This window comes from Abrus precatorius, unplaced genomic scaffold (genome assembly GCF_003935025.1).
Source record: "Abrus precatorius isolate BTA unplaced genomic scaffold, Abrus_2018 Scaffold3, whole genome shotgun sequence".
In the NCBI taxonomy this organism is placed as follows: domain Eukaryota; kingdom Viridiplantae; phylum Streptophyta; class Magnoliopsida; order Fabales; family Fabaceae; genus Abrus; species Abrus precatorius.
This window is the reverse complement of record NW_020874373.1, coordinates 34,736,513-34,750,138: the sequence shown is the minus strand read 5'-3', so window position 1 is coordinate 34,750,138 and position 13,626 is coordinate 34,736,513. Positions and strand designations below refer to the sequence as shown.

The following is a 13,626-nucleotide window of genomic DNA, read 5'->3' as shown; positions in this document are numbered from 1 at the left end:
ATAATTTATTTCTTATTTTTAAGATATTAATAATACTCATATTAACTATTAAAAAAAAAAACAAGATCTTCTTATATCAGTATAAATCTAAAATTTTTTATACCTAATCTGAATATTTCATTTAACTTAAATCTAACGGCCAGTAAAATAATAAAATAGACATACAATACATTGTTAATTTTTTAATTAAAAAAGTCATTTTAATTCAACAATATTCATTATTAATTTAATAATATTATCTTTAATTGATGATAAAAAAAAAAAGGGGAGGGCAGGGGAGGGGAGGGGAGGGGAGGGGGAACAAGATAGATAAATTTAGTTAAAGTGAGTTTCCATTGTTATTTTTAGAGTAGACTTCTTATGCTACAAAGAGTTCAAAATTTGATTTTTTGTACCCTGAAGTCCCTTGATCTTCAGAGCGAGAGAAGAAAAAGTCTGAACTTTAAAATTTCTCAGAAAAATATGAACTGCCATAACACTCCTAACTTGCTAGTTCCTAGTTAAGCAGTTTCTACATCTAAGTCAAGGAATTTCTTTATAATTCCCATCATTTCTCCTCCAGGAAAACGCCCCAAACACCCACTTGCAGCTGCCACTTCATTTAGCTCATAAACTGAATCACCACAGTAAGCTTGAGAACTTTTGTCCCTTCTTTCTTCTGTTTCCAAATTATCAAGTAAATCGTCACCAGACTTAACACTTGGAATAGGAAATGGATCAAGAGGAGTTTTGCAAACAATGGATTCACCAACTGCACCAACAAAGTCTTTCAACCGACACATGGCAAATGGAACTGGTTCGAAGCTATGATCTCCATATTCTACTGGAGTAGAGTGATCACCTGTGACACAAAGGAAAAACTGAAATTTTCCTGTTGATTCTGCTTCCCAGAGAAGCCTTGCCAACTGCCCCACAGCGGTATCTACAGCTTCTAATCCTTTGACTTTGAGGATGCTTGCCTTGTCATGACCAGCATCATCTATTGCCTGCGATACCATATAAGGTCTTCTTAGAATTGAATAATCCAAAAATCTAGAAATAGATATAGCTTAGAACAACATAAGAAGAAGGATAAATGAAAAGAGCAGTATTATTCGTAAAAGATGGTAGATTTAACTCTAATATGGGTTTGTGATGTAGTCAAGTGTCTACAAATGCTTAACTTTTGTATTTCAATTTTGATTTTCCTGGATTCTGTATCATCTTTGAAAATTTTCAAATCTTCATTTTTCAAAAGGACCATGCAACAGCAGCACTAAAAATAAGGTATTTGTTTGCAATATGCATCATAGCCTCACATTAGGCTGAAGATTAAATCACAATTTCATACTTCTCCATCTGTAAAATGGGAATTTTGGAACACCTAAAAGGCAAATTGCTGAAAAGTAAAAGCAGATAAAGAAATTAAAAGCCATAACATTATGACCTTGATATGAAGAAAACCAAAGTCATAGCCATCCGACCGGCCTGCTTTAAGCTCATCCTCTCCAGGTACAAAAACTTGGGGGCAGGACTGTAAAGGAGCCGAGAGTGCCTTGGCTATTGCTGATGCTTTTGAAGTTAGTAAAGTTCGATAGTCTCCAGTTGCTCCAGGAGCATCTAGAATATCAATACCAAGTGATAAGCCCAGGCCAGCAATTATTTTTGTTGGAGCCACCATGCATGGCCACAAACCATGTTTATTTAAAAATGGTGTAACCTGTAATATACAATTTAAAGTGATAAATGAATACAACTAGTACATGGACACACATTACCATCTATAACCTAGATTTCAGTTCATCAAATAACAGCTCAGACAGAGGATACAATAAACAGACCAACTGGCATTTAACTCTTTATTCAAGTATTTACAGTGTATATTGCAAAGTAACAGAATAATAGAAAGTTCTGAAGTTACAGAAAGCCCGCTTCTGTAGCCACAAAACCTCATTAGTACCCACCTTTTGAAAGTTAACAATATTCAAAAAGAAAGCAACATACCATAAAACTCAAATGAGAAGAAACTCAAAACGGGAGAACATACATGTTAATATTGTTATTTCTAATTATTCTTAAATGATTGCTACATATTTGATGTGCTTTCCTTTAAGTAGTTTGGATCTTTTAAGCATCACTTCAATGCTTGAAAGCTAAGTGTGCCAATTATGAAATAAAATGAAAAAACAGACCTCAATTCGAATGCCACAACCTCTTAAAAGGACTACATTTGCTATGTTCTTCCCTTCGGCAACACGTTTAGCATTTACAGGATGAGAAACCAGAATTTTTGTTATTTCCTTGGACAACTCATTAACAACAGCAGCAGTGTTCCTTGCTTCATGAGAATCATCTAAAGCTTCTGCTTTCAAAAGTAAGCGGTTGTCCTTTAATGGGTCTGTTCCTGAAATATTTCCGCTCAAATTTGGACCTTTAACAACCACTCCACATCTATGCTCCGTTGCATACCTAATGAAAGAATAGCAGAAGCGTATACAGAATTGATAATTATTTTGGTGGACTAGATATGAACTGTTAATTTAATTCTGCATAAATCTTGAGTTCCCCAACTTGTCAATCTCTAGTAATCAATTTTACTTGAGGGTTGAATTTTAAAATTTTGGAATGAAATCTTCAAAATAGATAAAATACAGTCAACGATCCAAGATCCTTCAAAATTTATGAGATGACTAACATAGAGATTTCTTCCACCATTAAAATTTTCTCTAACAAGAACCAGTGTTCTCAAAACTATCTTTGGATTAAAAAACAAAGTAGGAACATTAAAAACTTAACATTACACATAATAAGTGGTTACCTACATTAACAATTAACCCTTAAATGTTATAGCAACCTTAGGCATCTTCACCTGACCCTGACTTCATATTGAGGGAAAGATGGCAGCTTCATTCCATCCAAGGCAGCACAAAGTATGGGGCCTTCTTCTTCAAAATGCCTGTCAGCTCTCCTACTGGTGACTATTCCAGTTTTCTCGTCAAGAGTGGCAAAGTTTGACTGCCGGAAAATATTTCATCAAGTGATTAGCATGAAAAATGCAGCAGCAGAACAAACTTTGAGATGTATGATATGTCCCGTTTAGAAAAGTAAGGTTAAGAAATAATAATTTTCAGATAACAGAGAAAGAAAGCACAATCTATATAAGGAATTTAGATGTAACACTAGTCACTAAGTCAGAAGACTGATGCCACTCACAATTGCATTGGTAATGCATTGCAATAAATCTGCAAAAGGTCAACTATTAGAGCCTTTCCTAGAATAATTTTGGAAAGACACAAACTACCACTATGTACCAAAAAGATTATAGCTTTTGAAGTAGCATTAATGTGAAAAGTTAGTCTGCTTAGGCTAAAGCAGAGCTCCAATTCAAAAGTAAGCTTTAAAAAAAATATGACGATAGGTTTCTACACCAACCTTAAAAGCAATATCACCAGGTGACATGGCCAACCCCGCCCCCATGGATTCAAACGCTCCTCGACCGCGATAATAAACTCTAGGATCATAACCCAACAAGGAAAGATGAGCAGTGTCACTTCCACAAGCTAAGCCAACCTCAACAGGGTCCATTAGTCCATTAACTCCAGCAGATGATATGGCATCCAAATTGGGTACTTTCGCTGCCTGAAGAGGAGTCTTGTATCCAAACCTTGGCAGTGACACATCACCCAACCCATCAATCAGCACAAATGCCACTCTTTTCTTTGGCAGCTGTGGACTACTCATTCTGCTCCTTTTTTTCTTTCTCTCTTTCCTCTGATTATAAATAGTAGGGTTAAACAACCAATAACAAATGCTATATAATCAGCAACTTCACTCTGATGATGCCCTCACCAGCACAAACAGTATCTTATCAAATCCCTGCCACAATAATAAGTATTATATATACTAAATTTCGCTTCACAACTAACAAACACACAATCAACACAATTTAAACAGTGATTTTTTTTTTCTTTCAAAATGAAAAAACTTATACGAAAACAGGAATAAAATCCAAACCAAAACAAACCCAATCACAAAATTGAAACTTTGTTTCAGTTTTGCGTTCAGTTTTCAATTAGGAAACTAGGGTGAAGTCCCATTTCGCTTCAAAACTTACTATGTGCAATTGCATATATCAGCCTTTTCTAAACTTAGCGTAATGGGGAAGACAGAACACAGTGAAGTGAAAATGCAGAGAAACGAAATTGCAACAAATTAACAAGGAAGAGGAAAATGGAATGGTAGCGTAAATTAATATTCAAAAGAAAAATGTAACCTTGATCAGTGAATGTGAGCGATCCGGAGAGGAGTATGGAAATGACACGGAACAAAGATGGAGGAATTAAGACAACGCAATTAAACCACCTTTAGAGGCTCGCTTTATTCTTTTTCAACCTTTATTCTCTTCATGAAATCATAATATAAATCAGAATTTAATATTCTTTTTTACGCTAACCATGGTGGAAGAACAGTGGCTCAAGTGATAATTAAGTTTTGATAATTGGAAATAGAACATTCTTGTTATATTATTTATCCAATTTTTTTTAACTTGAACGATAGAATAAAAATTTACATATAATATATTTTTATAAAAAAAAATAAGATATCACATATTTTAATAACAATAAATTATTACAAATTTTTTTTAAAATTATTATTTCTTCATTTCTTAACATTTTTTTTTATTTTTGGACACATTAAAAAAATATTTATTTATTAATTTAATTAGATGTGTATAATAATTGTGTTTGATAAAAATATATAAAATTGACTTTTTTATTGTATAAAAATCCTTTAAAATTAAAAAAAAAAAGCCTCCTTTAAAAATGTGTTTATACCAAAAAAAATGCAAAAACGTAATTATAATTTATTTAATTTTAAGTAAAACATAATTTTAACCTACTAAAAAGTAAAGATATATATATTAACATAAATTAACATTATAAAATAAATAAATCTTTCAACATGTATTATACACAATAAACATCTATACGTTTTTTTTAAAACTTAAAGAATATTACAGGATTCAATGCATTAATGATATTAAATGCTACATTTCTTAAAAAAAAAAAAAAAAAAACTTATTTATTGTTTGCCTAACAGAATTCTAAAAGACAAAACAAAACTTTTCACTGGGGGAAGTATAACATGATATCTTGCATAAATATCACTTCGGGGAACTATAACATGCCTAGAATTCGCCTTAGATAAATATCGCTTCCATGCATGTGATCAACAACAAATTTTAAATTTTGGTTCTAAAAGTTTTGTAAAAAAGCCTTTATGACCAAAGTATCTTTAGTGCTTGTGCTGACCTCGTACCACAACAGAGGCTTTATACCTCTCTCTGTTTGCTTGTGGTAATCTGTTTTCATTCATAAAGAGCACATCTGAGAAGAAGCCTTGGAATGAGTCGTTCACTGTAACAAATATATATACCCCTCGTTTAGACTCTGATGATTGACCAAGTTATTACAAGGAATATGCTGTGACAGTATTGCTCTGGTTGTAACTAGAACAAGTTCAACAAAAGATTATGTAGCACAGTAGATTCTAAAGCAACAAAAAATCTTGAGACAACACGCATCTTTAATCTGATCGATGAACAGATCGAATAGCTTTCATTTTTCTTTTTTCTATTTGATGGATTCATAAAATAGTTGTAAAAGATTGGTTACTCTAATTTGGATGACCACCAACCAAGATTACTAACTGAGAGAGATGACCCACAAAAACAGTTTTGATTTTAATGACAAGGATCTTTGATACATAAAGTACAATGTTTAAAATACAAATATAATAGCTACTCATGAATTGGTTTTTGAATCCTTCAAAAATCCAACCATTTCTGAAAATAGACACAAGTTCTTGGGGATACAATGCCATCTGGTGTACAAAAGTTTATTCGGGGACAAACTCCACATGGAATGGAAGCCATGGCACCAGGCTTCTCTTCCCCTCTATTCCCACCTTTGCTTTTACATCTGTAACAAATTCTGCCAATAGGAACAGATGCAAAATCCCCAAATCCAGTGCTCTTCACCTCTACAATCTCATCATCCAAAACCAAAGTTCGCAAAATCTCATCTATTTGCTGCGTCGTGACTTCAGCAGTGAAGACTTCGCTCTTTCTGATCCACTCCAAGACTCCATCACGTGTGGCAACTTTCTGCCTGAAAATGTACTTCAAGCACACGTCCTTTACAAGGTTTATGAATTCTGTATCAAGACTCCCTTGATTATACCAATCCCCACCAGTGATTTCCTTGGAAGGTTCAAACTCTGTTGCCATGTAGTGCTTTCTCCCTTTGTTTTGAATGTTAACAACCTCTTTTATCAGATTCTTTGACTGAAGCAACTTAAGGGATTTTTTTACTATGCTGTCAGGCAGGTTTGTTTCCCGTTTCATGTCTCCTGTCCAGATTCCCATATCGTTCTTGCTATGAATGAGATTATAGAGTACACGCTCTCCATCTGTCAAAGACTCAGACACTGAGGCTAAGTCTTGTCGTTTCCGTTTAAGTGAAGAAGATCCTTGCAAACGGCTCATTCCTTACAAGAGAAAGATGGCAAGTACAGAGTAAGTAATCATATTACTCAAATAGTTCATTGAAAAATAAAAGTAGTTCACAATTTGAAATGAATTATACTTTTCAGAAGATCAAATTATACACTAAAATGTTGAGTGAATCATGATAGAGGATCTTAAAACTCTGTACCATCTAAACTTTGGAACATGACAAAAAGTTAATGAAGCACCATTGAAATTGGTAGCCAAAACAACATCTACCACTGTTACAACTCCAAGCAGCATAGAACAGACAGCAGAATAAATCCATAATAGGGCGCATATAAAAGAGGACTGAAAATGAGTAAAGAGTCCAGTGAACTGAGTGTATGTGGCTATCCAAACAATTGCTTCCCATTCTAAGCATCTAATCAAATAACACAAACAAGAATGAAGATAAAGCAGAAAAGTAGAGGAAATCAGCAAATGACAATTTGCAAAAAGTGGGTCTACGCATCTGGGCTCCTGCAATTGATTTATTCAAGAAACCACAGAAAATCACGTTGAAAAACAGAGATACATCAGAAGCAGCAATTTTATCAAACATCTTGCAGGCAATTTATGAGCGTATACTTGTCTATAACAAATTCCTCAACAAAAAGTAAGCAGTACAGACAATCATAGTGAAACGAAAAGACTAAAGTTCCGACAGGATGTAAGGTGGTTTGATTTGATTACCTGCTTCAACGAGGGTTCCTTTCTTTTCTGCAACAACCGAACGTTAAAATGCACAAAACATAAATGATGCTGAGGATTTTAAAAAAGGATTTTTCTAGCACTCATCACCAAAAGATAAGTAATTAATTTATTTATACATTAATATATTTACTTCAATTCAAATAAAATATAAAATTGTCATCTGCCTCAAATCGAATTGCTTCTATGAAGAATCTGTGTAGTTTAGAAAAAAGAATTATTCAACTTAAATATAATAAAAAATAAATTGTAATATAATATATGTATAGAATTATTATGAAATTATTTATTTAAAAATTTAAATTTAGTCATATACCAATTATATGACTAGTATGTTACACAGTTTTATTTTAATCATTAAAAATTAATTTTAATATATAAAATATGTTAAATAAAATTATTATATATTATAAAAAATGAGAAAGTAATAAATTTATACTTCATAATTAAGATAAAAGTAATACTTTCTAAATTCATTAAATAAATAAACCTTCTTATCTTTTCTTCCTTTATTCAAATACCAAACTTTTTCCCAATTTCTTCTATTTATTTTTTCTCTCCACTTCCAAGCTTACCCTTAACTAAAATTAAATGTTTTTTTTTTAATTCTAAAAAACCATTTTTAGAGTCTTGATTTTTGAATAACAGGGTTAACAATTTTCACTCCACGGAACCAAACATGCTATAATAATGTGTGCAACAAATCTTGTGGTTTATGCCTTTTTTTTTTTTTTAATTGACCCAATATTCAAATATCTCACATTAAAGTAGAGTGTATTCAATATAACAATATATTATGATAATTTTGAAAACAATATTGGATAAAAATATATAATTTTTTTTAGTGTTGCATTTATAACGAATATGTATCTTTTAAGTTACCTTAATAAAAAAAAATTAACTCATTATTTCAATAAAACTTAAAATTTTAATTAACTGAACTGTTATGAGTGCAATTGAACATGATGATTATGAAGATGGTAACTCTTCTCAAGCAAGAAGAAAAAACGAGCATAAGAGAGAAGAATTGTCTTATCTCTTCGACACTGTAAAATTAATTGGGTGAAAATCATCACTTTATATTATTTTTTTTCTATAACCAAACACTTGTATTAATTATAACAATTTTTATTATTTTAACTATCACATTTATGAAAATAAAAACAAAAGTAAAATAACATTTTCATAATTATTAATTAATAAAAGTAAAAAAAAAAAGATATTTTTAGGCAAACTATGCCTTAGTATTCTTAATTATTTTTCTGTGAATTTATTCATGTATAAATAGTAATAATAATAATAATAATAAGACTTAGTAGGATTTGGTCATAAGATTGGAGAGGAAGGCATCAAAACGGTGCGGATTTAAAAAGGGAAAGCTTATTCACTTGGTTCAATGGTGAGTGTGTGAGATCTCTCTTTGCTTCATTCTTCATTTCATCTTCCAACAGCGTTTCTCTTTTGACTACACCATCTTTTTTCTTTTCTACTCAGGTTCATTCTTCTTTCCCTCTCTTAATTTTGTTTCCCTCATTTTTCTATTTTTTTATTCTTTTCCGCATTTCAATTACAGATCATTCTCTTTCTCTTCGTTGCTTTGCTTTAAAGCTTAGAATTTTTCACTCTGCTATGCTCCTTTGTTATTGGGTCGTTGCTTGATTTGCGCGCACTTAAAAAATCTCGCAGTTTTTTCATCATCTCTCTATTTGGTCCTCTTGAACCCTTATGATCATGTTGTTCATGATAGCCTAAAATCCTGGTTAAAATCCACTTTTTCTAATTGGGTATTAATAATAATCCCCATTTTCTCCACCTTGTTTATGTTTGTTATGTTTTTATATGTATTCGTTTTCTACTGAAGTAATTAGAAGCTCGTGTTGTTCTTTCTTAAACCCCACTTAAGCATGGGGTTAGTAAATTTGTTATTTTTATCCTTATACCCTTTTGAACTAGAATATGTTTTCAAGTTGGGCGTAAACATCGCCGTTTGATAGATGCAAAGTAGAGTGGGACAGGGTCCGTAGCATAGACAAATTGAGAACTTGGATGGGTTGGGAGAGTGAGATCACCAACATGGACTTAGCACAGTGTCTTCCTAACATTTGAACTGAAATGGATCTTATGTTTTTGTTGGATTTTGTTTTGTTTTGTTTTTATGTGTGATGAGAGCTTTTTATTTGTCTGTATTTTGTTGATTTCTGCCTATTGGTGTTGTTTCTGATTGCACCATAGCTCAATTGGTTATCTCTCCTATTCTTTACTGGATGGTTCTAGTTATGTGCTGGGGTTCAATCCCCACATTCCCTTGAACCTTAAAAAAGTTATTTCTGAATTCTGATTGATTATATGCATTTATGTGGCAGAAACAATGTATAATAATGTTGGGATGCCACCGGGAGTTCCTCAACATGTTCCTCAACCTCCAACAAGCTCGCAACCTAATCTGTTTGGGAATGCATTTAATGCTGCCGGTTCAGGACTCATTCGAGGTGGCTTGGGCGCGTATGGAGAAAAAATATTAGGATCAAGCTCTGAGTACGTCCAAAGCAATGTATGTATTAGTCTGTCATTTTTCTTTCAATCTTTAATATAAAATAATAATTCATGGTTGGTAATATTGAATCTATTACTCTATGTTCTTTTTAATTGTTAATTTCTTTTGTTTTTCATTGTCTTCCTCATGTTTAAACTGCTCAGAGAAAACGGATATAAACTCTTCAGTCCCGTGTTTCTAAGCTGTATGGTATATCACTTGAACAATGATATCTGTTGATTATCAGAAACTGTTGTACTGCACAACATAGCATTTCGATATTTGGACTTCCCATTTAACTATTTCCAGATAATTGAAATGTTCTGTGATTCACTTTCAATTCTATTTCATATATGGCACATGCACTTGTATCAATCAAGTCAGGTTCCCCTGATTTTGGAGGGAAAACCCTTACAGCTAAAAGATGACTTAAAATAGCTTTTCTGATCTTGTCTACCTTAATTCTAGATATTATCTCTAGGTGTGAATTCAAAGTTCTTTTAAATAATTTTTTCTTTTCAATAACAGATAAGCCGGTATTTCTCTGATCCCCAATACTACTTCCAAGTGAATGACCACTATGTTAAGAACAAATTAAAGGTGGTTTTGTTCCCATTCCTGCACCGGGTAAGGAGTCTTAATGTCACTATTTTTGGAATTTATCTGGTTGAACTTTCATTCCATTATCTTATTTTATCTTCTTGCTTGCCCTTATCTTTTTCTTCTCTTGTTCAGGGTCATTGGACAAGAATTACTGAACCAGTGGGAGGTAGGCTCTCTTATAAACCACCAATTTATGATATAAATGCACCTGACCTGTATATTCCATTAATGGCATTTGGTACCTATGTTGTTCTTGCTGGCATCTCATTGGGCCTTCGGGGAAAGTAAGTATAATATTTCCTTCAACTTAATTCTATAGTATAGTACTGAAATGAATTATATTACCCTAATACCCTCAAATTTGAAGTTAGCCACCGTAGCCCCTTGTTGTGCTTGTAGATTGTGTCTGCTGTACACTGCATGTCACTGTTCATTGTATACAAATATTTCCCTTCTTTTCTTGTACAGTTTTTCCCCCTCTCGTTTGGGGATTGTTGAGTTGCATATGGTAGAACTTGTCACCTAACCTTATATTTTTTCACCTAGACTGGATGCATCCCTGTGTTCCATACTTCCTCAGCATGATTAGTACTTAGCATTTTTTCAGCTGAATAAATTTCGTGTTCTTGCTAAAACTTGCTACTGAGAATGGCCTTTGCAAAAGTGACCAAAGGGGAAAAAAATGCTATTAGTGGTACTGGGAACTCTGTTGCAAACTTTTTACTACTGTCCTTGATCAGGAGAATTGTACAGGAATAGATAAAACCGTTTTCCTCTTTCTTTTTTGTCTGTGCTAACTATGCTTTCAGTTTATTTGCTCTGTGATGATTATGAAGAATTGGTAAATCATTTTATAAAAGGGATTTTTGTGTTTCTGTGTACGGTGGTGGCAAGGAGAAGTCAAATGGCTATCTACCTTTGCAATGAAAAAATGGAACTGTATTAACCGAGTTGAACAGTTGCACCTCCCATTTTTTGTCTGGGGTGTATATAATGAGTCTTGGCTTCTCTCTCTCTTTCTAATCAAGTTCAAAATTTTCCTTTCTTTGTGTTTAGTATACAACTAAAAAAATATAAAAAACTTAATCGGAAGTCAGACAAGTAATGTTCTTCTTAGATGTTATATAGATTACTAATTTCATTTTTATGATTGTTATTTTGAAAATTCTGTAGCTTTACTCTGGCAACTTTCAGTGAAATTTAGTTTGGTTTATTGTGCTCGTTTTCATTCCATCTCTGCATACATTCTTATTTGTCAGTTTCTTAAACATGCTGTGTTTGTGGCCAGATTTAGTCCTGAAGCTTTGAATTGGTTATTCATCAAAGGATTAGTTGGTTGGTTTATGCAAACAGCACTGCTTAAAGTTACTTTGCTTTCATTGGGCACCGGGGAGGCACCTCTATTGGACATTATATCATACGCCGGGTACACTTTTCCAGGCATGTGTTTGGCTGTTTCAGGAAGAATGATATGGAGTTACTCCTACTACTTTATGATGCCATGGACCTGCTTATGTATGGGAGTATTCTTGGTGAAAACAATGAAGAGAGTTCTTTTTGCAGAAGTGAGGAGTTATGACTCAAGCAAACACCACTATCTCTTGCTCTTCATTGCTTTGGCTCAGTTCCCATTGTTCACATGGCTTGGAAACATTACTGTCAATTGGCTAATATAGAGTGACAGCATTCTTAGTGACATTTTTTGGTTAACTTTGGAGAATAGTTAAACATAGGTTTTTTTCTCTCTCCCTTGCTTTTATATGTTGAATATCAGAGATGCATAATTATAGGCCTTCTCCTTCTCCACACGTCATGATTTTATCTTTTAGTACTGTATTTTCTACCCCGGCACACCATAAAGTTGGATTTTTGTAGCTGTATACTGGAGTCACTTTCATAATGGTTCTCTCAGGCTAATATCATGCGTTGTCCTGTTTGGCCTGTAGCATTTGTATCTGTACTCTATCCACCATTATACAGAAAAATGTTTGTTGCAAGTTGCGTGATTTTTGCTGTTCCTCTCCAAATTTCTTTGTAATGGATCCAATGCATTGGATGTTTACAAACATAACCAGAAAAAAAAAAGTGACTACAGTTTTTTCCACCATTGGACAAGGAAGTGGTTATTACAACTTTTGAAAATAGATGGATTCAAAGGTGGGATTCACTCGGATTTAGATCAGGTCATGCGAAAACAGGACGATTTAATTTTATTATTTTTAAAGCAAATTCTAAATTTTTTGTAAAATTATTGGTCAGAGGGAGAGGAAGTGTTGCAGGGTGAGGGACGAATGAAGGAAGAGAAGTTACGAGGAGTCAGGATTTTTTCATGTTTTGATACGAATATAACTCCCATGTGTCTGTATTTTTGCATTTTCGTTTAACTAAAAATGCAAAAGCGCAAAATATGAGAGGACAAACGAAGGAAGAGAATTTGGGAGGAGCGCTGATCTCCTTATGTTTTGGCACAAACATGACTTTCGTGTGCTTTGGATAATGAACATAAAATTTTGAGAGTCTGGAAGTAAAAATCCTGTGATTGAGTATGCTACGAACAATTTGACATATAAAATTGCCATCTTGGTATCCAAGTGTTTTTTAACACCCAATTTCACGAAAAATAGCATCCAGTTATGTTCAATATTCCATCGACAGCTGATTCTGAATTGGACCACATAACAATTAGACATATTATCACTGTTGTCTTCATTAATTGACCGATTCTTGAATTTCGACCACTTGCTTTGGATTAGATATCAAAGTTTTTAACCATATTAACAAAGAATAATACGACTGAACATACTAAACATATACATACATATTTTACTTAAATACTTTTACACGTATTTAACAATTAAACACTTATGGGATTCACTGCATAAATAAAGACCTAACTAAATCCTAATGCTAAAGATCCCAAACCCCTTAAATTTGTCATGTCAACCAAACCTTTTTCTTTTGCTTTAAAATCACCATGACTTGCTTGTCTTTTTATTTTATTTTTTTTAAATAAATCTTACTGTGATAATTACTTCTTTTATACTTCATTTAAGTAACTCTTGTTTCTGATCATGATTAACTTTAATAAGTTCATTACACTTATTCTAAAAATTGCACAACATTTATTTTTATTTCAATCAAACAGGTCTTCCAAATTTATTAAATTAGTGTGTGCTTGGAACTGTATTTAGCCAAACATGCTCTAAGTTTAATTTCTTTAACTTTTTTACATATGCAATTATTCCCTTTA

At 32.9% G+C, this 13,626-nt stretch overlaps 3 protein-coding genes across 5 annotated transcripts; 1 reads left to right on the top strand and 2 right to left on the bottom strand.

The window, feature by feature from the left end:
* Window positions 1-318: 318 nt before the first annotated feature.
* Window positions 319-4,333, bottom strand: LOC113862825 (probable 2,3-bisphosphoglycerate-independent phosphoglycerate mutase). 2 transcript variants are annotated; one of them, XM_027496054.1, is made up of 6 exons: window positions 4,253-4,333; window positions 3,412-3,855; window positions 2,849-2,994; window positions 2,172-2,448; window positions 1,427-1,699; window positions 319-986 (listed from the first exon to the last, which is right to left on the bottom strand). In XM_027496054.1, the coding sequence occupies exons 2-6, from the start codon at window positions 3,718-3,720 to the stop codon at window positions 501-503; spliced, it is 1,491 nt and encodes a 496-aa protein (XP_027351855.1). In that variant the 5' UTR covers window positions 3,721-3,855; window positions 4,253-4,333; the 3' UTR covers window positions 319-500. The 2 variants fall into 2 exon arrangements, with proteins under 2 accessions (XP_027351855.1, XP_027351856.1); XM_027496055.1 differs by lacking the exons at window positions 3,412-3,855; window positions 4,253-4,333 and adding an exon at window positions 3,193-3,217 and having other exon boundaries at window positions 362-986.
* Window positions 4,334-5,567: 1,234 nt separating this feature from the next.
* Window positions 5,568-7,441, bottom strand: LOC113863518 (DNA-directed RNA polymerase III subunit RPC6). The gene is made up of 2 exons (XM_027497122.1): window positions 7,223-7,441; window positions 5,568-6,528 (listed from the first exon to the last, which is right to left on the bottom strand). Exon 2 carries the CDS (start codon window positions 6,524-6,526, stop codon window positions 5,807-5,809), a length of 720 nt encoding a protein of 239 aa, XP_027352923.1. The 5' UTR covers window positions 6,527-6,528; window positions 7,223-7,441; the 3' UTR covers window positions 5,568-5,806.
* Window positions 7,442-8,573: 1,132 nt separating this feature from the next.
* LOC113862734 (protein YIF1B-A-like) lies at window positions 8,574-12,370 on the top strand. Of its 2 annotated transcripts, none has more exons than XM_027495889.1 (5): window positions 8,574-8,645; window positions 9,604-9,791; window positions 10,302-10,400; window positions 10,509-10,660; window positions 11,665-12,369. In XM_027495889.1, the coding sequence occupies exons 2-5, from the start codon at window positions 9,609-9,611 to the stop codon at window positions 12,050-12,052; spliced, it is 822 nt and encodes a 273-aa protein (XP_027351690.1). In that variant the 5' UTR covers window positions 8,574-8,645; window positions 9,604-9,608; the 3' UTR covers window positions 12,053-12,369. The 2 variants fall into 2 exon arrangements, with proteins under 2 accessions (XP_027351690.1, XP_027351689.1); XM_027495888.1 differs by having other exon boundaries at window positions 8,578-8,734; window positions 11,665-12,370.
* Window positions 12,371-13,626: the final 1,256 nt, after the last annotated feature.